The sequence below is a fragment of the Pseudorasbora parva genome, chromosome 7, assembly GCF_024679245.1.
Source record: "Pseudorasbora parva isolate DD20220531a chromosome 7, ASM2467924v1, whole genome shotgun sequence".
Lineage (NCBI taxonomy): Eukaryota > Metazoa > Chordata > Actinopteri > Cypriniformes > Gobionidae > Pseudorasbora > Pseudorasbora parva.
In genome coordinates, this window is record NC_090178.1 from 33,583,633 (window position 1) to 33,611,468 (window position 27,836).

A 27,836-nucleotide genomic window follows, 5' to 3' on the forward strand; every position below is an offset into this window, starting at 1 on the left:
TAATAATAATAATAATAATAATAATAATAATAATAATAAAGCAAAGCAAACTAAAAAAAAATGCCAATAAATAATCATGTCTGAACATTGACTATTGGTTTCTTTATTCACCTTTTTCTCATGGTTTCTCAATCGAATTAATAAAAGTATATATAGTTCTAATAGGGGCTCATTGTGTGACAACATGCGCCACTGGCAAAACTGGGATTTAAAACCGGCTCGTGTCTGCTTGCTGTTAGATCAGCATTAAAGAACGACCTCAACTGTTAAATTAACAGATAGGATAAGATTAAAATAATATCAAAATCGTCTGATTTTAAATATAGCTAGCCAACACAAAGGCCTACACACACACAGTTGAAAAATGAACATAAGACTTTTACTTTTGCTATATGGTTAAATAAATGGTCAGTGATATCTACCAAGGACCAAGGATTTTTTAAATTTGGAACTATTTTTTCTTATATGATATGGCATCTATATCTATTTAATACACAAGTTTCGTCATGCTGCTGGCATGCGGGACGTTTTAAATGTGAGTGGATGGATGGATGGATGGATGGATGGATGGATGGATGGATGGATAGATAGATAGATAGATAGATAGATAGATAGATAGATAGATAGATAGATAGATAGATAGATAGATAGATAGATAGATAGATAGATAGATGGATGGATGAATGGATTTAGAGCCTATTCATTCATTTAAAACGCAATTAAAATAGTTTCGAAACTGAACACCGAAACGCATTTAAAATCCTAGCTGAAAAAAAGCTCGAGAGCGATCGTGTCGTCATGTGACATACCACCTGTATGACGTCGAAACTATTTTGGAGCGCAAGTGAAAAACCCGGAAAAACACAAACGACCAAAATGTTTGTCATCTAAAGAGTCGTTCTTGTCAGTTTTGCAAACGAACATAATTTCCGCGCTAAAAGGTAAGTAGAATGATAATCGTTCGTACCCTACTACTCAGTTTTAGCCTATATTTTATGGAAAGCAGTAGCCTACCTGATTGCTCGAGTGGTTTAACAGGTTTTTTTTCCTTCTCCCAAGCATTTCATCTTACCTAAAATATATCTTGTTTAATTAGCTAGTGCTTAACTTTACTTGCATTAAGATATAGCCTAGTGTAAAATAAAATTAATTAATTCAGGTAAAGATCAGCCTACATAGGCTAGGCTACTTTAGAATATGTTTGTTTTTACATGTTAAAACCAATGAGCAAAATCAAATGTTTTCCTACTAGAACAGTGATAATTTTATAGATAACCTTTTTTAACTCGTTTTTTTCTTTCTTTCCATTTCTCATATCCCCCATGTCAGAGACCATGTCTAATACGGACCATGTTGGACTGGCCCACTGTAAGTTTCTTTTGGTGTTTGCAGTCCTTATGGATCTTCTCGGTGTGTCTAGCCTCTTGATCGGCGTCTTCGTGCCGCTTGAAATCGATGGTCATGACTTTGGTGATCTGTTGGTGTACTCTGGAGCTCTGCTGGTGTTGATGTCTATGGGGGCCTGGGTCATGTGGTACAGTGGGAATATTGATGGTTTAAATTCAGAGAAGGAACTGACAGACAAACGCAATGCTGTGGACCGGTTCGCTCGCACCCTCAGTCGGATACGGAGACCCCACCGCAGCCACAGCACTTCCTGACCTCTGGGTATGGCAAAGAGCATGTGCAAAGAGCTGGGATACCACAAATTAAGCTAAAATCTCAGTTGGAGGAGGAGTAAAAGAGTTACAAGGATGAATGTTGACAGATTTGTTACAATGCAACTACTACTGAATGAAATTAGTTATTTTGTACAACCTGTACTGTAGTGCAATAAGTACAACTTGGGAAAAAATACTGAACAACTTTATATTTTTTGTACACAATTAAGGACATTTTCTAATGTTTTTCTATTTCAACTTTTTGTTAATGCAGTAAAACTTGAACATATATTTTGGTGTGCAAAACATGGGTGATTAAATTGAAACACTGATACATTTTTCATAATTTAAAAATTATACATGCAGCTTTTGTGCTTTATTTTTATCAATACAGAAGAAACACTTTTCAGACTAAAAGTCAACTCAATTTTAACTATAGAGAAAATGTATTTACAAAGTTCCATATAACAATGAAACACGTTTTCCAGTTAACAAAACATTTCTATCGCTCTCACTCATAAAATGGGTAGAGCCACACTGAAAAACATCCTCATTCAAAAAATACTGCAATGCCATCCAGAAGCCTCCATTCATTTCACAACAAATAACTTAGAAACCAACAACCAATAATAATACAAAACAAAATAAAACCTTACCCTCAACACCAAACCTAAATTGTTTTTAAAAAGGGGAAAAAGACAAGGACAGGCAAAATAGGTAGTGTGTCAATCTGGGTCAGTTTCTGGTCGTTTTTTTTCTTTGTGCAAATTTTATAATTGATCTAATGCACATTACAAGCAACCAACACTGAGTCTTTTTCAAAGTACTGCATGTCATGACCAGCAGCACATCACAGGTTTAAATACATCACTCCCCATGATTTGAAATAAAAAAAGAAATAAAATTAATTCCTGACCAAGCATCAGTCACAACCTGCCTTTGTTCCAGTATTTAGAATATGTAGAACAAAAAACAAACACACACACACACACACACACACACACACACACACACGCGACAAATACAGGGCAGAAATTGAAAACACAAAGTAAAGGCATGCCAGTTTTTATGGGACTTAAAAAAAAAAAAACATCTTTTAAGGTCAGTTCACCCCAAAACAAGTACAATAAAAGTGCAGAATGAGTGTTGTAGGTCCAAAACAACATTTCTTAGAAACCGCTTTATGTTACTGCTTTACTTTGACTTTAGGCCCTTTCATTCCCTTTGGGAGTGTCTATAGAAGTGACAGAAGAACTGTAATGCACTGTACAGTGGTGTGCTCGATCATATCCCGAAAGAGGTGAAATGCAGTTTGATTGAACAGATTTCAGAGGGCGGGGCTTGGGACAGAGGGGGTGGGGCTCTGCCAAATTATCATGTGACTTCGTTCTGATCTCTGTAGGACACTCTCACTGGCCCCATCACTTCCATCATCTCCTAAAGAGTAAAAAAAAAAATTTATATATATATATATAATATTAGGGCCGGGACTTTAACGCGTTAATTAATTACGCAAAAAAAAAAAAAAAAAATTTAACCACACTTATTTTTGCACCACGAAACGTTTTTCAATGAATAAGTTTCGACAGACCGATTATACTGGAACACCAACTAGCGTTCATGAGTCACGACAACAACAAACCATAGTGAACATGAACGGAGAAGTATGCAAATATGCTTTTGCTACTCTTAATGGCAAAAATTGCGCTGGTCTGCTGGACTGAAATAAATAAACAATATTTTGTTGATTAAGCTTATGTATTCAGTCATTATTCAATGGTATACTAAAAATACATGTGAAAAATTACTTCTCATTGTTCTCAGGTCAAATATTTATATGCAATTAAAATGCGATTCATTTCGATTAATTAATTACAAAGCCTCTAATTAATTAGATATTTTTTTTTAATCGAGTCCCGGCCCTAATATATATATATTAGTGCTGGGCAACGAATAAATATTTAATCGTGATCAATCGCATGTTTTTCTGTGATTAATCGCGATTAATCGCAGCATGCGCAAAATTCAATAAGGAATATAAAAGTAGTGTATTGCATAATTTTATTTTATTTGTAAAATTATAAAGCTCAAAGTTCAATGCCAAACGCGAACGGCCGGTTTGGACTACAGCAGGAAGTGCAGGGGTGTATTGACGTCACTAGAACCGTTTGTTGACTAACCCTCCCCCACAAGAACACGCAAAAAAGGGGGCGTGGTCTTGTTGCTCTCCCACGTGGAGAAGAGCGCTGTAAGAGGCGGGACCTTTCCGGGCAAAGTGCGCTAAGCTGCTGTCCAATCACAACACGGGAAGCGCTGGCCCAATCAGAGCTCGTTACGTGTTTCTGAAGGAGGAACTTCATAGAACAAGGAAATCATCAGGCCGTTTTTAGGACAGAGGAAACAGCGGTGTACAGATAAGTAAATTGTGTGAAATCATACCACTATAACATTTTGGTGCACGCTGGCCATTGTCACAAATTTCTACATTTTATTTGATATTGATTAACTTCGGGCCTATCAGGTAGTGTACATAGGAAATTGTGTGTTCTATCAACTTTTACATAGGCCTACTTAAATCTGCATATTTGTGATATTCACCCCAGGGTTTCATTTAATTTTATAAAGGCCATTTTTAAAAATCTTATTAAATGTATGCATCATCTTTCATGTTAAATTCTTACATTTGATTAATAAATTCAGTTATAATAGTAAACACACTATAGGGCTGTTACCAATCAAATTAAATAATTTAAACTGCAAAAAATACAGCTGCAATAAATAATGTTATTAAGATTGATGTTCTAAATATATAAACATCTATAAAAACATGCAATCATACTTTTAAACATAACCGCCAATAGGGGGCAGCAAGTGATCGTCTTCATAAGTGAGTCACTGAGTCGTTCATTCAAATGATTCATTCAAAACACTGAATCATTCGGTAACAAAACACTGCGCTGAGTTTTGGGACTATTTTCGTCGGTGAAATCATGTGTGAAATAGAACAAAAAAAGTTGTTTAGGTCTAAAAATTTAAGTAACTTATTATTAATTAGGCTACTTGTTTATTGAACTACACCATTCATGCTACTCAATTCACGATTGCAAAGTCGACTTGTGTTATTAACAATAGCCTATCATAAATCATAAATATCAACAACTACAAAAAAACTCAGTTTTACCCCAGTATATTTCTGCTGTGAGTTTATATTGCTGCTTACTTGTTTTGATTTCTCCACAAATGTCTCACACAAAGAGACAAGCAGCACGAGCCTCAATGCGCCAGAGGGAGAGATAAACTCCACTATCAATCGCTGTTTACATTGTGTATAATAATAACAATCTCGCGTTTCTGGTTATTTTAATATTTTTTTTGTCCCAGACAAAGAATGTCAAGCCCTTGGCTTACAAACAGCCCTGCAGACTATTCTCCTGTGGCCAATGGTTTGTCTGAAACGTATGTATATTTAGAGGCAGTGAGCAATTGGCTTTCAATATAATAATAAATAACAACATTAATATGCGATAAAATTACTTAATTAATTAATACGTGCCCAGCCCTAATATTATATATATATACCCTTATGTCATCTTCATAAAACATTCTCGATGGAAGAATAAAATAAATACATAAAGTTGCGATATAATAATTGTGCCAAAAGGAAGACCTCACCAATTCGGAAGTTGATATATCCTTCCCCTCCACTGAGAATGAGCTGAGAGGTAGTAGCAGCGCCATCTGGTGAACTGGAGGAACTACGGCAGCCTGCATTGAATTAAAAAAAAAGCCAGAAACAAATTGGTGATAAATGTACGATTGATAAGATTACTGATAAGATTACCAAAGCATTTTTTTTCCAACGGCTACCGTATTTTTCCAATTGTTTTGAATGGGAGCCCCGCGTTTTTAAAACACCAGCAGCGTGACGAGGCGCTGAGCACTCACCGTTTTTGTCCAGTCGCTGAGAGTTGAAGAATGTTCAACTTTGGGTAAATCACAGTGCTTGACACTTTTTATCCAGCCATCCAATCACAGTTAATGAGGGGCGGGACAAATGCTACACCAACAAACCGTCACATTCTGCTTGTTCAAAAAAAAAAATCAAACGACAACAACGAGCAAATGACGATGGACTTAAACTTTGTTTTGGTAGCCCGTCTGGAAAACACAGACCCGGAAGTTGGGCTTTGCCAGCCATGGCCCATAAATGTTCTAGTTTAAACCTAAATCGCAGCACAATGAACCAACAGCACCTAAAATAAAGGATTCTCCAGCCTGTGACAGCATGTTATGTTCAGTTAGACACGTCCACTCGTTTTTGATGCAATACTTCAAAATGTGCATAAAACCAGGGTGATGGATACATAGCTAGTTTTGAGCACTGCACTTGAGTACATTCTTGTAACTGGATTAAATGTAGTTATGCATTTAACTGCATTTAAATGCACGAAATAAGACACACAGCGCCTCGTCACGCTACTGTTATTTTAAATTACCCTGTGCTCCCATTGAAAACAATTGGAAAAATATGCTACCCTTGGGGAAAAAAAACTTTTTGGTGGACTCATGTCCTTACTGAAAGTAAACAAGTTTCAAACCTGGAGCAGAAATAATGAATTTAACTGCTTGTCGGTGGCCATGATAACAAAGCTGAGCTGATGCAAGAGAGCAATATGGTATAGAGCAGGACTCTGAACCTACACAAAAAACAAACAAAAAAAACAATTAAAAATCATTTTTTTTTAATTCAAAACCACTCAAAAACCACTTTATTTTAAGTGGGAAAATATTTACTGAGTGACAGGGGCGCTGAGAAGATTGCACCACTTCCTGTGCCCACCCATAGCCGGCCACTGACCACAGACAAGGCTGTGATCTGAAGAGGAGAGAGAGACAAGAATGCAGAACCTGTCAAATGGAAAAAGGGTTAAAAAGAAAGAACCACATTTATTTTTCTTCACTGTCACTTTAGATCCATTTAAAATACCCTAGCCTAATAAAAAGTATTAATTTCTTACATATTTTTAATTAAACCTTTTAATGGTAGTATACAGTATATCTAAAAAAGTGACACCCATGCATTTAAAATTCCATAAAGTATCCATATCAATAAAGAAACACAATTTAAATACCTAAAGCTTTATTCACTATAGATGATAAATCTACTTCTTGTAGAGGACGGCCAGTTGTCCAATCAAAAAGCCTAAGTATGGGATCCAAACGGCAGGAAGCCCAAACTCCACTTCCTGCTGCGCACAGAAAACGCACCTGCTGCTCACTTCGCTCAGACACTGTGAACGATTTCTAAGTGGAGAGAAAAACAAGTATTGAGTCAGTGAAAGAGTCAGGATGAAGGTTGAGAAGCACAAGATGAACAAATCCGTTTTCCATCCGTGACTAACCTCTACTTTACGATTTTTCGTACTGATCATGTAAACTTTATTCCAGTATCCCACCCAAAGACACCCCTCCTTTGCTAGGCAACAGCGAATGGGCTGCAAAGGTGTTGTGCCGAGCGAAAGCACCTCCTGGGACTGGAGATCCCAGATGCCTATAAATATTATCATTACAAGTCATAAGTACCATCCATATCTAAATAAAACACCTAAACCGATGAAATGTCAAACACACCTGAATCGTGGGTGAAGAATGCAAGCGTCCCATTGGCCAAACCAGCGATTACCTCGCCCTGAGAATACCTTAATCCACAGAAGGAATTCAATCATGAACCTCTGGCATACAATTTACATCAAAGAGAAAAGTAAATTCTAAAGACACTGACGTCAAAGAGTGCACCCCCTCGGAAAGACTGACAGACTGCAGACAGCGGCGCCTGGAGCTGGAGGATGAATGAATCAGCACACTGCAAGAGAACAGCATGAGGGAGGTGATGAGGAAACATATCTTAATGATACAATGCCTGAAGCAACATTTCATGACCACAAAAATGTGTTTCTCTTTTAAGAAAAATCTACTATATGTACTTATGGAAGCTTGTTTCTGCCAGGGAATAAAAAATAAAAAGCTAATTACCACTTTTTCTCATAATTCTGACTTTATTTCTTACGATTTCTCGCTTTTTTCAGAACTGTAAAAAACAGACTTGAGAGACATATAGTCTCAATTGTGAGTTATAATATCAGAATTGAGAGATTATAAAGTTGGAAAGTCACAATTCTAACATTATAACTCGCAATTGCACTTTATACCACGCAATATAAACTTGCAATTGTCAACTCATAATTGTGAGAGATCTTTTTAAGATATAATCTCACAATAGCAAGTTATAAAAGGCAAAAAGTTATCGACCATGTGAAAATCCTTTACGGTTGTTTTGAAAAGTAATAGCTCTTCACAACTAGCCAGACCATTTGAGGCATTATTACTTTAAATGAGCCGTGTAAAAAGATTCTTAATGTTAGCAATTTAACCAAAACCTATATATTAAAATAAGATCAAATAAATGAGAATGGGATGCCCTCACCCTCCATCCTGTGTTCCAATCCACACAGTTCCTGCAGTGTCTCCTAACACAAGACATCAATACAACCTCATCAGTACAACTCACCAACACTCAGTAAATCTGAGAATATCCAACTCCAAGAGCAGTTGACATGAGTAGAATTTAAAGTTATATGCCAAGACATGTTAATAATGCAGATGAATGCCAGAATTACACAAGAAAATATTAAACTATAGACGGGCGAATCATCTTGATATACAGATACCGTACTAGAAAAAAATTAATTGAAAATAAATAAATTAAAATAAAATAAATTAATAACTGTTTTAATAAATAACTGCAATTTTCATCAACTGTAAAAATAGATTAAACCAGGAGGCTGAAGAGATTCTCATTCAAGTAACACTTAAACTTTGTAAAGCAACCTGTTTGAGCAAAAATTCTCTCTCTTTCAGACATCTTTTTTTTGTTAAATCAGAATTTATTAATACTACAGATAAACCGTTGATTTTTTTATGCACTATATAAAGTTACTGTATTACTTCAGGTTAAATACTATGCTGTGGTCTCTTCACAAGGACTATTGACCCATGCTGTGGTCAATTATATTTTACAGTAAAATGGATTTCACTTGCTGTTTTACATACAAGTAAAAAAAATTGATTGGTAATGCGAAAAAAAAAAAGGTTTTGATTTAAGTCACAATGACTTAAATATGTACAATACGATCATATTTAACATTAAAAACATTAAAATATGTACAGTTGTTCAAAAGTTTGGCTTTAATAAGTTGTTCTTTTAGAGAAATGACTACTTTTATTCGGAAAGGACACATTAAATTGATCAGGCGGCACTGCGGCAGTAAAGAATTACATTGTTATATAAATTTATATTTCAAATAAATGCTCTCTTTTGAACTTTCTATTCATTAAATAACACTGAAAAAGAACTACATTTTCCAGGTTTTATTTTACATTGGATAATAAATATTTCTTGAGCATCAAATCAGCAAATTAGGATCATGTGACACTGAAGACTGGAGTAATGATGCTAAAAATTCAGCGTTGCCATCACAGGAATAAATGTTGACATTTTAAAATAGGAAGCAGTTATTTTTAATTGTATTAATATTTCACAACATTACCGTATTTATTGTATTTTTTCCCAAAAAAAATGTCAGCCTTGGTTAGTGTACTTCTTTTGAAAACATTTTTTTTAAATCTTACTGAACTAATTAAGTATTCAGTTTCAGTAATACTCAAGTAAAGCACTTCAAGATAATACTTACAGTAGGTACTAATACTCAATAACTTAGACCCCTGACTTCAGTATTGTAAATTCTACAAAGCTGCGGTGTTCAGACTGACCAGCAGGGGGCACAGCACAGATGCATAATGCAGGGGATGTGGGCGGAAGGCTGAACTGATCCAGAATGGTATTGGAGCGGGCCGGGTCAATCACTGTGACATCACTGCTGGCCGCAGGTCCAGTGACGGCCCACACGGAACACTGAGGATGGGAGGCGGAGTGTGAAATTTTCACAACAATGACTGACATGATGCAACATGATAATTAAATGAAAGTGGTGGTCAAATCCATTTTAGTACACCTGCTCTGTAATACAAGTTTCCCATGTTTATAAAGACCTGAAAACATGAGGGAATATGGAAGCTGAGACCCCCCCTTTTTAAACCCTTATGAAGTAATTACAAATAAAATGAAAATGAAGGAGTGTACATGTTAATCAGCTGTAAAAGATTGTGATTTTCTTTTTAACATACCGTCTGCTCTCCTGATATCTCTGGAGGAACTGCAACAGCACATGTGAGCTGTAAAATTAAACATCCTGTAAATCCATGACCCTTGCTCTCAACGGGCTAAAATCATTGTAGGACTAGACACAGCAGAGGAATCTGGAAAACTTAGGTTATGGTGATTAATGTCATACATCACCATAATCTGAGACACACTTAGCATATCTGACTATATCCTGAATGGACTACTTGCATTGAGCTTCGTGACAGACTTACAACTAAACTTGAAAGAGTACAACTAATTTATTTCCAGTTATGTATATTTTCAATGTGCTGTAGTCACATAGTTGACTAAAGACTACTTAAAATGAGTGTCCACAAGAAGATTTAAAAATGTGGACATTTTCAGAGACAGGAGCAGAGATTTTCGGATGATTACTGTGTGAAGATTTTTCCACACTCAACGGAATGTGAAATTTTAATCCAACTCAAGCCAATGTTAGAAAGCAGCGGCTGTTAAACATACGGCATTATTTCACCACAGGGTGAAGCGGCTCATCTGTACTAGTGATCACGATGTTGAGGTGTGAGACCTGATGAATACGAACCATTATTTATTTATATTGAATATTTTAATAACCGTTCTGCCATTTTTCATGATCAGTCATTTCACTGTGTGTACCGCGCATTCATTCATTCAACTATTTGAAAAGAATGGAATAAGAGCACCAGTGCACACAAGCAATCCTTTTCATCAGTCAAATTCATTTAAAAATGTAAACTTCACAGGTATGAGATCAGTAAGAGAAAAAACGAAAAGATGAGCACTGGACTGCCGCAGGTTAGTGGGGAAATATATGAATTTATCATTTAGAATGCACAGTTGGGACGAAAATATATTTATAGGAACATTTCAGCAGGTTCAAGATAATTCATGTTAACGCAGAGAAAATGATTCACTGTTTTAATCAATTGACAGCCATAAAACGTAGTTATAATCTGCGAAAGTAAAGTTAAAACATATTTAAATATACAGTAGTGATTTCCAGAGGGGATGTTTGTTTTTAATTATAAGTCTGATTAAAGTTTAAACCATCAAAATATGAGGAAAATATTTTATAAATTTTAAATATGAGGGAAGAACAACACTCTAAATTTGGTTAAGGTGATTATTTGACTAAATGGTTTGGCATCTACAGCTACAGATTTGATTGTACTATGCAAAAAACTGTTTGCATAGACAAACAAAAAGCTCTAGAAAAAAAACCCATACATTTACTACAACATAAACAATTATTAATATTTCATTGGTTCTCTTGTCTTTTTACATGCGTTTATTTATTTGTATAACAGCCTGTGGTCAAAATGATATCTGGACAAGTTGGCATGTTTCACAAATAAAACAAATGACCCCCAACACAACTATGCAACATGCAAAAAAAAAACAAAAAAAAAAATCAATAATATTATATTCATATTGCTAAAATAAGACGGACTAAATTAATGAACAGTGACTCTCACCTTTGCTGTAGCATCTCTCTGGTCCAGCAGTCTCAGCTGGATGAGGACGGGGACGTCTTTGGGCTCAGGAGGGGCTTCAGAGTCCTGCTCCACATAAACACAGACTTACAAACAGATTCATTAACCCACTGAGAGGAGTTTAGTTAATGAGTATGATTGGGAGTGGGCATGCATCACCGCAATTTGTAGACATATACTTATTTAGTAGATTAGTGTAATTACTAGTCACACTTTGAGGTGGGTATAGTCCACCTTTTGCTATGGATACCAACTGAATTAAACAATAATGTGTGTATGTGTGTGTGTTGTTTACCTTTATGTTTGTAACAGCGAGAGGCATGCTCCATCCATGGAGCTGTTTTTTACCCAGAGTACCCCACACATGAGAACGGATGTCCCTGTACAACTCTCTTTTCCTTAACCTGGGAGAAGGAGAGCTCCTGCGCGAAACAAATGTAATAAATAATAATAAAAAAACAAACTTTGAAGTTATATTAAGTACATCTAATACACACTGCTCTTCAAAATTTGGGGTCAGTTATATTTTATTTTATTAAAGAAATGTATAACTTTATTTGGCAAGGATGCTTGGTTAAAAGTGACTTTTATAGAGATTTTTATACTGTTACTAAGAAAATGTATAATATTTAAAATAAATGCTGTTCTTTTTAACTTTCTATTCATCAAAGAATCCAGACTTTTTTTAAATAAAAGTTTTTCACAAAAATATTAAGCAACATTAGAAACAGTAAAACTGAAGACTGGAGTAATTGACATTACAAGAATAAATAACATTTTAAAATATATCAAAATAGAAAAGAGTTGTTAAATCTTTTTTTTAATAATATTTAATAATATTACTGTTTTGCTGTATTATGATTAAATAAATACAGCCTTGGTGAGTATAAGAGACTTACAAAAACATTAACAACGGTACGGTGTGTTTGAGTCAATTATATTTATATTCATACAATTAATACAACACATACAATGTGAATATCTCTTTTGTGATTGTAATGTTTTTAATTTCTGAATTTTTTTTTTTAATTGGGGGGGGGGGGAATTTACAGCAAAAAAGCTGTATTTTAAAACTGCGTCACTTATTGTTATTATTTGAAAAATGTCAAGTCATGTAGAGCAACCATCAAAGTCATGTGGCGTAACCAACATGCAGAAAGAAAATGCATAAAACAAGACACTGACACAACTGTATCCAGGACAGGTCAACAAGTTCCTTAAAATATCAGCGAATTGCTGTTTTAATAACAAGGCAAGGTTAGCTCTGGCTGTCTGACTCCCCCCAAAACATAATCATATTTCTTTGTAACTTTTCTTGCAAATCTAGATTTTTTATTTTCCTTTTCCTGGACACTATTAAAATGTGATGAATGAATAGTCTTTGAGAGCTTCAATCCAATGTAACGCATATAATAAACAAGGAAAAGGAGCAGGTATTTGAAACTGCCAATGCCAGAGGACTCACTCTGTTGGGGACGGCCTCGTGGAGAGTTGCTTTGGAGACCCCACTGGTGTGTGTGCAGGAGCTGGCATGGGAGTGATGGTTAATGCTAAAGCTGTGGCTGGTGCTAACTGACCCTTTGTCAAACCTAGAAAACGATTAAACCTGCAAGAAAATAATATGGCTCAGAGAAGGAACCACCTTGCACAAACTGACTGTTAGGTACTGGTTATACAGGTTTATATACAGTATCCTCACCGGCTCCAGACACTACCCTTCCCTTCCACAGGGGAGTGATCTTCTCTGGTAACTCTAGAGGAAAATATACAGAAATGACTTAAATATATTTACATGAACTACACTTCTACATGTTCTGTGTAAAACGTGGTGTTTGCCTGTGCAGAAGTCGCAGCCCCAATGCTAGGCCGTACGTGATTGCCAAGGTGCTCTGACTGAATTTTAGAGCATCGCCATGTCATTTCTCTGAAGTTTGGGGTTGTTATTTGATGGATTAATTAGACAGTGCAAATATATAGACAAGCCACATGATTTGTTGCATTATTAATGCTCACAGCGCAACACTTGTAATTAAGGTTAACAGACCTGTTCCTCACTTTACAGTTCTGAATGACAGGTGAATGTTTCTGTTAAAGATGAGGATATGAATCCTGGGAGAGGTAGTTTAACACACCTTAGAGTCTGAGAGCGCCGCACAGTTTCCTGCAGTTCAAACAGTCGCTCTTTGTATTGATTTTTCTCCATGACGACCCGGGCCATTTCAGAACGAGAGAAGCGACGGAGGGAGATAGGTAGCGAGGCCTGGGGAGAAAAAAAGGAATTATTAGGCATTGTTTTAGGATTACCGGTAAGTAGAAATACAGTTAGTTAGTTAGTAAAGTTTTCACAAAAGTGATTATATCCATAAACATTTCTGTAAACATGCCTTGCACCTGAAATCTTCCATAAAGACTTACATCAGGGTCCTCTGACTGGGCTGTCTCTAGCTCTTTTCTTAACCTGTCGTGAAATATAAAAAAATGTTTAATAGGCAACACAAACTGTTGCCTAATAATCTATTCTACAAAAGATTGGTTTCAGTATGTTTAAAGACACTAATACTCTTATTCAACAAGGATGCATTAAACTGATCAAAAGTGACAGTCATGACATTTATAATGTTTCAGAAGATTTCTGTTTTAAATACATTCTGTTCTGACGGATCATGTGACACATGTGAATGGCTGCTGATATTACATAAATCATTTACATTAAAAAATGTATATAGAAAACAGTTATTCGCAATTTAAATATTTTACAGCTTTGACTGTATTTTTTATCAAATAAATGCAGCCTTGGTCAGCATAAGATACTTCTGAAACATTAAATCTTTTAGACCTTAAAGGTGCAGTGTGTAGTATTTATGAGGATCTATTGACAGAAATGCAATATAATATACATAAATATATTTTAGTGGTGTATAAAGGCCTTACATAATGAATCATTATGTTTTTATTAACTTAGAATGAGCAAATGAAGTCACCATTTTGCACCGCCATGTTTCTACGGTAGCCCTAAATGGACAAACTGCTCTATAGAGGGCAGGGGCCCGCAGGATGATTGTGGCCCCCTACTTGACATCAAAGTTTAGTCTTAGTGCGGCCCGTGCGTTGCTCGGAAAAGCATTTTTGGCAGAGTCGTTGCGTGTGCCACGCTTTATGCCTCACTTCGTGTGTGTGTATGTGTGTGTGTGTGTGTGTGTGTGTATGAGAGAGTTAGCTCTGCCCTTTCTCATGCAGTATAATTGGTTGACACTGCGTGATTGACATGAACAGAGGCTGATCAGACAGTCGAAATGAATGTGGTTTAACGGCGCTCAAATGGCCAATCAGATCAAAGTAGCCGGGGTTTACATTCTCTTTTGGCTCACGCACATGCTCAAACAGTCTTCACACACACACACACACACACACAGACGAGCACGTCAATCTATCAAATACGTCAAGCACGTCTTTCCGGTGAAATCACAAAACTAAATTGCACACACACAAATGCACACAAAATGCAACGTGTCCATGCTCTTACAGTTTTTCTCGATTGCTTAAACACATTTCTTGAAACTATGCCTCATATTCTCAAAACTATAAACACAAATCCATAACTTCTCACCCAGTTTCCCAAACAACCTATTTTCAGGTCAAAATGAAGCTCTACACTCAAAACCATTCACTCTTGCTGAAAAACCAAACTTTGCCCTCAGACAAGACACACAAGCCCTCAAAATCACACACACTACAACCTAGTCTAACACACTGGTGCAATAAATTCAAAACAACATTTCCAAAACTGGTAAGTTATGTTACTTGTGGTTCCCCTCCTCACAAACCTTTTCACATGATGAACAAAAGACACAACCAATGGATACACTGGCACATTTTTATTCATTCATTCATACTACACAGTACAAAAAAATTTTTTTATTCCGCCTCAGCCTCCCGTCTTTGGTCTGGGTCAGGCCAGAGAATCTCATCCACATCACAGGCTATATTAGCCCTAGCCTGGCAGCCGGGGTAAAATCCTCTTGCATGCCTTATCCACCCCTGGCACGCATCTACTGACACATGGCTTGGACGAGGTGAACAAGCATATAAGGTTCTCGATCATACACTTTCCACTAGTGTTGTAGTCAAGACCACCTAAACCGAGACCAAGACAAGACCAAGACTTTGAAGGGCCGAGACCAAGACAAGACCAAGACTTTGAAGGGCCGAGACCAAGACAAGACCAAGACTTTGAAGGGCCGAGACCAAGACAAGACCAAGACTTTGAAGGGCAGAGACCGAGACCGAGTCAAGACCAAGACCAAGACAGGCCGAGACCGAGTCAAGACCAAGACCAGTGCATGTCCCCACACTTATGATAAAATGTGGAATATGCATATGATTGGCACTTCTCTCGTATGATCAACTAAACTGGCTATAATTTCATCCGAGACTGCTTGTCTTCCTCCTCCTCCTCCTCCTCCTCCTCCTCCTCCTCCTCCTCCTCCTCCTCCTCCACCACATCCTCTTCCTCTCCCTCCTCCTTCACCATGTCCTCTTCCTCCTCCTTCACCACCCAAGTCCTCTTCCTCTCCCTCCTCGACCTCTTCCTTCATTTCTTTGTGGATCCATTGTTCCAAAGCTCAAATGAACTGACTCTGGCACTTTTATGTATCTTGAAAGTTCTGATTGATGTGTGTTAAATTTTGACTCTTAGTGTTTTCACCTGGGTAATTGTGTGCTAATTGAGCTGAAACTATGCTGACTTGAGTGAACAATATTGAATGCTAGTGCTTTCTAAATGACCACATGGTCTAGGCAATGAGAAATTAAGGGATTTGTGTGTAGAGTTTTGGAGTGACAGTTTAACAAATCTGACTCATGTGTCAAAACAGGGAATAGTGTTTATAGTTTAGTGAAATGGGTGTGCTTTTTGATAAATGGCGTTATGGTTTTGAAATTTTAGTTCAAAAGCCTGGTTATAGTGTTTAAGCAATCGAGAAAAACTGTAATATACAACCATTGATGAAAATTTTAATGAAGAAAACTATATGAGCGGATTAGAACTCTGAACATTTGAGACGATTTACTAAAAATCTACTATTAGACCACTGAGGAACTCAAATATAAGCAGCGGATGTACGTATTTATTCATTCATCTGAAAAATCTTGTGACTAATAATATTATATTTGACGACAATTAATGCAAATATTTTTTGCAAATAGTCCCAAATTGATTATTTCCCAACTGGAATTAGACCTAGAATTTGGCTCACTGTTCTGTTTGACCTGGTTATGGCCTTGCTTTAAATTACTCTATTATTTTAAAAAAAAATAAAAACATTTATTATTTCAGTATTATATAATGATTTAATTTCTATTGGCTATATTTATTAGTACACAATTACCATCACACACCTGTTGGTAATAGAAAGGTGCGAAGGACGAAGGATAACCAGATCCAAAAATCTCAAAAATATATTAGCAATATAAAAATAAATAAATAAATAAATAAAACGAGTAGGCAAGAGAAGCCTATATTCATTCATGTTCAGAAAGGAATGTTCAATTTTAGAAGAACAGTTCATGTTCAGAAGAAACATTCATGTTGAAGAAATGTTAATAATAAAGATTGAGAAGATTGGATCAGTTGTGCTCTTTTTTTCTTTTCTTTTTTGGAAAACTTGAAAACATGCGGTTGAGTGGTGGACAGTTGACAATTCACAACCTCACCACTAGATGCTGCTGAAATGTACACACTGAACCTTTAAACTTTTAAATAATAGTGCATATATTTTTTCCTAATCACGAAACTATATTAAATGTTCATCATGCTTTGTTCCTGAAAATACTGAGCAGTATCGTTTTATGTATATGACTTTAAACTTTCCACTGTTTTACTTGGTTAAGTATTTGGTAAACAGCTAGGCTAATTCTAAATTGAGATATGATCAATTTCAGGTTTTACATGAGAATCAATCATTCGTTTTACCGCTTGCTTTCCTCCTCCATCTCTTTATTTTTCGTTTCCAGGCGATTGATGGTTTTACGGCAAGAATCGAGTTCCATATTCAGGGCAGATCTTTCATTGGTCAGCTCCTCAACACGGGATATAAGGGCCTTACGAGCAGTATCCACCATTTCACTGAGACAGAGACAAAAATGGATGGATGGATGGATGGGTGGATGGATAAAATTTTTGTGGTTGTAATTAATGCATATGTATCACAATTAGAGTTTCAGAGCCTTATTCAAACTTGAACTTTGGCAATAAAAACTGTTGGAGGTATATAACAAAAAAATCTTACTGAGTGTGTTTTAGTTCCTCATACTGAGAAAGAATCTGGTCAAACTGCTCTGTGGTATCTGCAAACAAAACAACAATTGCAAAAAGATTTAACCACACAGATTCTCAATTACTGTACACACCAGTCTAATATGTTTTTGCATTAAAAACATTTTAAATTGCAGTTGATTTTAGAAGCTTCTGCCTGTTGTTCTTCCAAATGTAAATTATTTCTAACACACACACATGGATCATAGATGTACCTCTGACACTGGCCCCCTGGTCGACGGTTTCCACATATTCCCTGCTGAGTTCAGATAACTCGGAAAACACAGAGTCAGTATTCCTCAACTCCCACTCCAAACAATCAGAGTCGCTGTCCATCTCTTCCTCCTCCTGTGATTTTTCTCCATCTTTCACATTCTGGTCTTCCTCTACCTCTTTCTTATCCTCCTGGGCTTGTGTAATCTCATCAAAAAAACTAGTGTTTTGTCCAGATGTAGCTGTCTTTGAACAAACAGGGGAACTGGAAAAAGCAAGGAGAGAAAACAGAAAATATGACAGAAAGAGAATAGGTGTTTATGAGAAATAAATGAATTACGGGTATATGAGAAATGCAATAAAATATTAGCAATATTTACCAAACTGATAAGACTGTATTTATTTATTTTCTCTGCCATGCAGGAGACAAATGCAACAAACAAAAAAATCTAACTTGACTTAAAAATAAATCAAATAACAGAACATCCACAGGATGTGACACACATTAAAAGAAACTGCTACACACTTCCTGAAATCAGCAAGACAAAAAACAAGTACTTGACAGAATAGAAAGAACAGAAAAACGTTTGACTCGACTGAGACACCTTTAGACAAGCCTTAAATGACCTTTACAGTAAAAAAAAACTTCTATGGAATGCACACATTTGTGGCATTTAATTTCACACTGGTGAAGTAAGATTTTTTTATGTTTTTGAAAGAAGTCTCATCAAGGCTACATTTATTTGATAAAATATTGTGAAATATTATTACAACTAAAAATTTAAAAAAATATAACCTTTAAAATGTAATGTATTCCTTTTCTGTCGTGGTACATGATCCTTCAAAAATCATTCAAATATGCTGCTTTGGTGATCAGGAAAAATTTCTTAGTATTATCAATTGTGCTGCTTAATATTTTTAACGAAACTTTTAATATTTTTTTCAGGATTCTTTGATTCATTTAAAGTTCAAACAACAGCATTTTTAAATAGTATTTTTTAAAGAAAAAGAAAGTGTTACATGTTAAGTAAAAACATGCATATTCTTTAAGAAAAAAAAGTTGTATTTGAGTGTTGGTCCCCCTTTTCCTGCCAAAACTGCCCTGAACTGTTGGGTCATGGACTCCACTAGACCCCTGAAGGTGTGATGTGGTATCTGGCAAAGATGTTATCAGCAGATCCTTTAAGTCCTAAGTTTCAAGGTGGAGCCTCCATGGATCAGACTTGTTTGTTCAGCACATCCACAGATGCTCGGTTCGATTGAGATCTGTGGAATTTGGAGGCCGAGTCAACACCTCAAACTAGTTGTGCTCCTCAAACCATCCATGAACCATTTTTGCTTTGTGGCAGGGCACATTATCCTGCTGAAAAAGGCAACAGCCACCAGAAAATACCATTTCCATGAGAGGGTATACATGGTCTGCAACAATGCTTAGGTAGGTGGTACATGTCAAAGTAACATCCACATGGATGGCAGGACCCAAGGTTTCCCAGCAGAACATTGTCCAAAGCATCACACTGCCTTAACCGGCTTGCCTTCTTCCCATAGTGCATCCTGGAGCCATGTGTTCCCCATCCACGTGACATAAAAGAAAACGTGATTCAGCAGACCAGGCCATCTTCTTCTATTGCTCCGTGGTCCAGTTCTGATGCGCAATGGCAGTGGACAGGGGTCAGTCAGCATGGGCACCCTGACTGGTCTGCAGCTATGCAGATGCGATGCACTGTGTATTCTGGCACCTTTCTAGCGTTAACTTCTTGAGCAATTTGATCTACAGTAGCTTGTTTGTTTGATCGGACCACACGGGCCAGCCTTTGCTCCTCACGTTCATCAGTGAGCCTTGGTCGCCCATGACCATGTGACCGGTTCACCACTGTTCCTTCCTTGGACCACTTTTGATAAATACTGACCACTGCAGAACGGGAATACCCCACAAGAGCTGCAGTTTTGGAGATGCTCTGATCCGTTCGTCTAGCTATCACAATTTGGCCCCTGTCAAACTCACTCAAATCCTTACGCTTGCCTATTTTTCCTGCTTCTAACACATCAACTTTGGCAAAATGTTCACTTGCTGCCTAATACATCCCATCCACTAATAGGTGCCGTGAGGAGGAGATAATCAGTGTTCTTCACTTCACTTCTCAGAATGTTAAGCCTAATCAGTGTACTTATTCAATGTCATCAAAACTGGTACAGATACAGTATAATACAGTCTCTGTTTATAAATGATTGTACCTTGTTTCAACAAAGCCCTTCAAATGGGCCAACTCAGGGGTGGAGCTTATGATGTCACTGACAAAGGATTGGTCATTGTTATGGTTGACCTCAGCATCAGTCGTGTTGCTGTCATTGGTAATGGTAATCTCTGGCACAGTGGAATCAGTACCAAAGCCAGATTTAGGACCATGCTGCTAAAAGGGGATAAAAAAGATGCTTAGTGAAAACCAAGATATTTATTGTTTTATACACTGTAAATATAAAATAAATATTCTGGAAGAGTGCTATCTGCTAAGACTGTCTATCCACTGAATTGTAATGAAAATCACCTCTTCGGTGCAGGTGGTTTCTGTTTTGCCTGGGATAGAAATAGCTTCTGAATGTTTGCTGTGCACATGATTCCTGCAAACAAAGAGAATTTTCTGCTGACATGACAACACGGCGATCACCCCAATTTGTGGGATTCCATTACCTCTCTAAAAAGGGAAAGTGTGTGTTACCTAAAAGTTGAGGCTTCGCTCTCCCACTCCTTTTTCTTTTCCAGCAGATCTCGATGTGTCAGTAGTACTAACTGGATATTAAAAGACAGGATTAAAAACATGATTTTAAGAAATAGAAATTTACTACATAAACTAAAACTTAAGAGACACAGACTTAAGTGACGGACCTTGTTATGTGTGTGTTTGATTGAGTTTAGTTCTCGTGTCAGATTTGCTTTCTGCTCCTCCAAAGCCATCACTACACAGAAAAGACTACGGTCATATATTTAAAACAATTACACATTTAAATACATCATGTGCATGTGTATTAACAGTTTGGGACACACAGAGAGGGAGGGCAGAAAGGTGCAAGTTTTAATTAGAAGAGACTCACATTGGTCAGCTTGTTCTCTAGCTTTCTTCTCCAGTTCTCTTTCTCTCTTTTCTTTCTCCTTTTCTCTCGCACGCATTGCTCTCCTCTCTTGCTCGAACTGGTCATCCAACTCCAAATAGCGCTGACGGTACACAGAAAGGTTTCATATTTTAAAGGTATTTAAACTTGAAAGTATTGCACAGTTTTATTGTGTTTTTTGAGTATTTACTTTCCCATAACTGATAATTCTCCAGGACAGTAGCATTGAAGGGGCCCACTGATCTATAAAAACAACTGGATTGCTCACTCCATTTTAGGCGGTGAACCCAACGAAAGTGTTTGAGTGGCCATTTTACTATTCCCTACTGACAGAGGACATCATTGACTTAAAGCAAAAATGTTGACTTGACCTAAAATCACCCATGTACTGTATCAGTCTCACAGGATTAGTTTTATATAAAGGGTTAGTTCACCCAAAAATGAAAATCTGTCATTAATTACTCACCCTCATGCCGTTTCTAAACCCTTAAGACCTTTATTCGTCTTTGGAACACAAATTAATATATTGTTGATGAAATCTGAGTTCTTCATAACATCAAGTATAACCTTGATGTTTTGAAGCGACGAGAATACCTTTTGTGTGCAAAAAAAAAACAAAAAAACATAATGACTATAATCAACAATCTCTTCTCTTTCGTGTCACTCTCCTACGTGATTCATGTAAGCACCAGAACACATGCATGTAGTCATGCATAAAGTTGTTATTTTTGTTTGTGTTTTTACACACAAAAAGTATTCCTGTTGCTTCTTAACATTAATATTGAACCGCTGGAGTCACACAGACTATTTTAACGATTTATTTACAACCTTTCTAAGCCTTGAAAGTGGTAATTAAATTGATGCCCATGGAGGGGTCAGAGAGCTCTCAGATTTCATCAAAAATAATTTGATACAAAGGTCTTACGGGTTTTTTAACTATATGGGGTGAGTCATTAATGACATAAATTTATTTTTGGGGTGACTTAAACCTTTAATTTGTACTTTTGTCTTCTTCTTGTCTTCTCGGAGAGGATAAATCATACTGTATATTGAAATCGTTAATGTTAGTGTGTCTACTTCACACTTCCGACACAGGATTTCAGGTTGCAAGGCATAAATCTTTATTCTGATTTCAGAAAGCACACTACTTTGACATTTGTAATACATATACTGAAGCATCTTGTCCATCAGCTGATCTGGTATTTACTACTGTAATGAATATGAACGTAACTTTTTAATAGGCAGGGGAAATTCCCGACTTTAAACGAATAAAGAGAGAAGAGAGAAATTAATCTCACTGCTTGTCTAGCGAGAAGTGAATCTCAGTTCCACAGCATGTGATTGGCTGTTCTCTGCTGATGTCACAGCTAAACTCTTGAACTCAGGATCAAAGCCTGAGTTGACAGAGTAAGCTGATGATTAGCATCATGGGACCAACAAAGGTTTGGTTTTGTCAACTCAAAACTAATCCTGTAACCCTGTGTTTGTTAAACTACCATCATGGTACAGGCCCCTGATTTCCTGTGTAAAAGATGCGCAAATTTGAATTGTACCGTCCTAATCTAACCACAGGAAAACACGGCGCTGTTGCGCGTTCTACAGGCTCAAGAAACTGCGCTTCTGAGCCGCTCAATCATTAAATAGCGCATATTTATGCCAGGTAATTGTTTATGAACTAATGCTAAGGCATAATGACACTGTTTACTTTACAATGTTTATGTGGTAATATGTTTTAGATGGTTGTAATATGCATATTTGATTCCCCTTAGTCATCCGAACTTGAATGAACAGCTGCAACTGAAATAGTAAGGCGCAGACATTTCAAAATAAGAAAATTACATTTTCAAATCAATGTGTATTTCGAGCTTGTTTATAATCAAAAGTCACACATTATATAGAAGTTTTTGGTTACAAAATAAACGATTTAATTTCATTCCCATTTAATTCATAGTGAGGAGGAAAGACTAAGAACAGTATTTGACATTATTCAATAAAGTATTAGGGTTATAACAGCTGACTAAAACCATTCAAAAATATTAATTACTTGAAATTAAATAATTTGTTAACTGAAAATTTTAAAAGTATAAACTTAAACTTAGTTAAAGCTTTAGCTTAAAGGAAGTGTACGTAAGATTGTGGCCAAAACTGGTACTGCAATCACTTTCAAATGACTGTAGAGCGGTGTACAGTCGGTGTATCCCTGACTCGAGGTTGCCAGATAAGCTGCAGGATCCAGCAGGAACGTTTGTAGCTGCAGCTGTGGTAACTAGAGCAGATCTGGCAACCCGGATGCCGAAACACTACTGACTTCATGATTGGTCGATAGGTGGAGGGCGGAGCTTCAGGCCAAAACACAACATGTCAACATCAACATAAGTTGAGAGCTGCAACAACAACTTTTAAATGTCAATACCCTGGCCTGACTGCTGTTGTCAGTGATATCAGTATTTGAAATGAACATGATTTCTTGATGTCTAGTGACATATCAGGGCCATTTTATGATTAATTGAAATACATTTCTTGCATACAGGTCCTTTAACCTAATATACTAAACAGAAATCTAAACAGAAATACAACAATATAAAAATAAACAAAAAAAGTGACTCAACATTTTACTCTTTCGTGTATGTTTTTAAAGTCAAAAACACATTTGTCAAAATGTCAGTTGACGTATTCAAGTCGGTTTATGTAATGCTTAAATAATCAATTAATGCATTACAATTAGACTAAACTCAGATTTTAGTTGACTAAATGTACTTATGATATTTAGTCAACTAAAACTAGACTAAAACTAAAAACAATTCAGGTGACTAAAATAAATATTCAAATTAAAAGACAAAAGGTCTAAAACCGACTAAAACTAAATAAAAATTTGCTGTCAACATTAACACTGGTACAGGGAGACTTCAGATTTAAAAAACGCTGATACGTTAGGCAATGTTTTCTAAGTAAAATCATATAATTTCCTTTTAATTAAATAGAATGTGTGAGATTACTAGAAAATACCAATATGGCAGTGAGGTTGCTTCCTTTTTTATGACAACTCATCACACAGGTTGTATCTCACCTCCTGGCTCTCTCTCCGCAGTGTTTTCTCACTCTGATACCTCTGCAGCAGTTCTTCCCTCTCTCCTTTCTCTTTCTCTGCCTCCTCCTCTCTCTCTCTCAGCTGAGCCCTGCAGCTCGCCAGGCCTTCCAGAACCCAGACGAGGATGGGCAGCAGAGACTCTACCACTCCAGCTCCATGAGTCTCCACCACTGACTACAAAAAACAAAAAACAGTTTGAATTGTTTTTTACTTCCTAGTGATGTTTTTAGTGGTTTTTCCTTCCCCCATCAAATGTAATTATCTTATCTTAGCGGGCAGTTGCACTCACAGGAAGAGCAGTACTTATGAGTTATGCTTGTAAAGTAAAAAATACTATGGTTGACTTCCCTTATGAAAAGTCAGCAAAACATCTTCACTGAACTTCTGTTTTATAATGGTGGTACGGTGTGCTGGAGTTTAATATGCCTCTTAAGCTTTAAATCACCATGAAATCAACCTTTCACATTTAAATTTTTTAATAGAATAATGCACTATTTATTATACATTATTTATTCATGCAAATTGTTTTAACAAATTCATGTGCCCTCATAAACTTTAATGAAAATGACTTTACATCTCTTTTCTTCTCTGAAGTGTTTTTCGGCATGAGGGCGGAACTTGTCACTCACGAGATCGATCGACCATAATAGCAAAAAACAACAATCCAATCAATTCCTAATGGAAAAAAATTCTACTTCTAAATTCTACCCTACATGTTTTCTTATTCGAGTGGCCGTTTCACTCACATCAAAATATGGAAGAAAAGACTATTGCAACTTTATTTTCATGCTGACTGTAAAGTTATTTTGATTGGTGCCTGCATTAAAGTGGAAACTCTTGAATGGTTACGAATTACCTGTAGCTCCGAGTAGAGTTTTCCCGCCTCCTCGCTCACGATATCGGGATCCAGTTCCAGTTCTCCACTTCCACAAAGGACACTTTCACCATAATCCATGTTTCACGGCTTCTTGTTCTCTGATTGGCTTTTTAAATATTACTGTGATCTGAATCTACACCTAGCCTTGCTGTTTGCTATTCAAAACCTCTTTTTTTAAATCACACTGTTTTCACTACCTTAAAATGGTTTCAGTGTACCAAAACAAGCATGAAAATAGTGGCGGCGTGTATATAAACTAAAACATCTCTTCCTTTTCTTATCTTATAAATAGCTACCTGAGAAACAGAACTATTTTCTTAAGCCGCATGGGATTTTCAGTTAATTCCTCCTCTTCCATGTTCCTCGTTTTCGGTTTCACATTCATTCTCAAAAACTAAACTGACCAAAGTCATTGGGGTAAGTAGGCACTGTTCATGTCTGGAGGCGTTTTGGTGTCCATTCTGGGGAAAAGAGAAGTTGAAGTGTAATGTGTGTTAGTATCTAAACCATTTTAAACAGCAAATTGTCATGCATGCAATTTATTACCCCATATTGACTGCACGATTACATTAAATATTTCGGGGCTATGCACCTTCTTCTGCTCTAGAAGTCAGCCCATAGAATCGTAGGATAAAAAGTTGTGAAATTTGGCAACCAGATAGAGGACAGTCAGCAATTTTGATATTCTCTAACTCAATTCCTCTAGTGACATCGACTGTCCAAATTTTCACTTACATTTATGTCATGAAATATCATAAAAAATACTAATTACATCTTCAATAGTGTATTTAGATTACTGTAAATTACTCTCCAAAAAGTATTTCATTACTTATTACAATTTCTAAATCCTATATCAACATCTACTAGTTGAGTACTTTGAATTCATTCAAATAAACAATATAAAACTACATAAATTAGTCTTATTTACTGACCAAAATATTACAAATGTGAAATAGATACATAAAAACATGCATTTTAAAGTTAGACTTTAAACTTTGGTGTTAATTCCACTATTTATTACATTTAATTGTTTTACTGTCTACTGTTTTCCTGTGGTTATTACTTGTGAAGTAACTGTAATTAAATTTCAGAAGAAATAAAAGTAATCCCTTACTTTACTTTTTCAAGGGAAAAGTAATTCAATTACAGTAAATAATTACTTAGTAACTAGTTACACCCAACACTGATTGAGACACACTCTATATCTCCGCAACACTTTAGGCCATCTCCCAAATGGCACCCTAAAGCCTTGCGTTCTTCTTACGTGTCTGCACGTTCATGATGCAACGCAGCTTTGACTGTCGGGAAGAAGTCCATTGCGGAACCCGCACCAGACAAATGGGGCAACCTATGGTCTCGCGTGGACTTAACGGACGCCATTTGGCACAAGTGTGCCATTTGGGACAGGGCCTTAGTGTATTCTTATTTATAACCAAACTTGGTGTGTGTTATGACAACCATGACCTGTGAATACCTGCACTGTTTCAGCAAAGTGCCACCTAGTGGTCAGGAGATATGAAAAAAGTGCAATTTTTTCTTAGAACTTCTGAACGGCCTCACAATTAAATCAGATCATCCTCAGACCATGCTGACAAAAAAACAACAAAATGGAATTCAAGACAATTCATCAATCCATTCCCGTTTAACGTGAGAAGATTCTACAAACAACATGCCAAAATGGACATATGGCTATATCTCAGCTTATTATGACCAGACTTGGTGCATGTTATGACAACCTGACCTGAGGGTACCTTTTTTTGCTTATAACTGCTGAATAGTTTCACCAAAGAAAAAATCTCAAAAACAAAAATTGGTCAAAAGTAATAAGCAATTACGTCACATTACAAGTTATTAATTGTATTTATGGTCTTTCAAACTAATTTGCTTAATACAAAATGTCTTTTAAAAAAAAATCCCAGTTGGTCTGATGCATTTTAGCTCCTCATCCTGCCTATGTGGTGCTTGTCCCCTGCTAACCTAACCACTCCTTACAGCTATATTTTTACTTTTCTTCATTCATTCGTCACAATAGTTTGATTTAACTAAAAACGCTGAAACCAATTACACAATGTCAAATATATTTCTCCAATATAGACCTACTTACATAAATGTTAACATAAATCTTGTCCATCTTCTTGGTAAACTACCCCAAAACATGAGATAATTATAAAGTTCAAAAGGTCAGATTGCAGTTTTAGATGTTTTAAATACGAACATTTGATAATTACAATAATCATATTCAATTGTCTGTAACTAACCCACATCTAATGCTGGGTATGTAAATAAGTTTTTTATGCAGCTTTCTGTTGTCATTCTTAGTGTGGTTCACTGTAAACAGTGAATAAGCTAGTGAATAAGTCATTTAAACGGCCAATATAATAATATTTTGTTAATAATTGTAGCAATCTTGTAGCAATAACTGTCATGAACACAGACACATACTGTACACACACGCATAACACACATTCGAAGTCCCAGAAAGACAAACACATCTCTCAAACTCAAAGAAACATTACTTCATAAAAAATAAAGTACAAACATAAACGCATATATTTAAAAGATAGTCAAATAAACTTTGCGTGACGTCGGCAAACACCTTGAACGCTGCTGCCTGCCCGTGTCTTCACTGACACTTGGTCTTTTAACGGGATAATTCGATCGTTTGTTTGTGGTATTAGCAAATTCATCAACTCACCTTTACATATTACTGTGGCTCGGACACCATGTCTACGAGTTCATGCGGATGAAATTACAAGTCCTTCGCTTTAGAAACGATATCAATTACTCTAAACCAGGTTAAAGAAGTAGGTGTGGTTAGAC

General features: G+C 36.4%; 1 protein-coding gene and 1 long non-coding RNA gene across 3 annotated transcripts; one reads left to right on the plus strand and one right to left on the minus strand.

Annotated features, from left to right (window-relative positions):
- Nucleotides 1-798: 798 nt before the first annotated feature.
- On the plus strand, nucleotides 799-1,952 carry LOC137083298 (uncharacterized). Its single transcript, XR_010906471.1, has 2 exons — nucleotides 799-941; nucleotides 1,330-1,952. It is a non-coding gene; the product is annotated as an uncharacterized lncRNA (long non-coding RNA).
- On the minus strand, nucleotides 1,849-27,836 carry si:dkey-17m8.1 (C-Jun-amino-terminal kinase-interacting protein 4). 2 transcript variants are annotated; one of them, XM_067449153.1, is made up of 28 exons: nucleotides 27,712-27,836; nucleotides 24,996-25,477; nucleotides 24,119-24,313; nucleotides 21,034-21,154; nucleotides 20,828-20,898; nucleotides 20,661-20,731; nucleotides 20,490-20,562; nucleotides 20,179-20,351; nucleotides 17,946-18,208; nucleotides 17,705-17,762; nucleotides 17,389-17,541; nucleotides 13,833-13,875; nucleotides 13,550-13,677; nucleotides 13,117-13,170; nucleotides 12,883-13,023; nucleotides 11,713-11,839; nucleotides 11,400-11,483; nucleotides 9,906-9,953; nucleotides 9,492-9,633; nucleotides 8,146-8,188; nucleotides 7,444-7,524; nucleotides 7,293-7,360; nucleotides 7,064-7,212; nucleotides 6,794-6,965; nucleotides 6,456-6,569; nucleotides 6,260-6,358; nucleotides 5,334-5,426; nucleotides 1,849-3,098 (listed from the first exon to the last, which is right to left on the minus strand). In XM_067449153.1, the coding sequence occupies exons 2-28, from the start codon at nucleotides 25,092-25,094 to the stop codon at nucleotides 2,989-2,991; spliced, it is 2,973 nt and encodes a 990-aa protein (XP_067305254.1). In that variant the 5' UTR covers nucleotides 25,095-25,477; nucleotides 27,712-27,836; the 3' UTR covers nucleotides 1,849-2,988. The 2 variants fall into 2 exon arrangements, with proteins under 2 accessions (XP_067305254.1, XP_067305253.1); XM_067449152.1 differs by having other exon boundaries at nucleotides 20,179-20,354.

Excerpts from the sequence above, each read along its gene's own strand:
- si:dkey-17m8.1 (XM_067449152.1), bottom strand. The coding sequence starts at position 25,094 with ATGGATTATGGTGAAAGTGTCCTTTGTGGAAGTGGAGAACTGGAACTG. Across the intron at positions 20,732-20,827 it reads TCAAACACACACATAACAAG|TTAGTACTACTGACACATCG; the intron begins GTCCGTCACTTA and ends TTTAATATCCAG. Across the intron at positions 13,678-13,832 it reads CCCAGTCAGAGGACCCTGAT|GCCTCGCTACCTATCTCCCT; the intron begins GTAAGTCTTTAT and ends TTTTCTCCCCAG.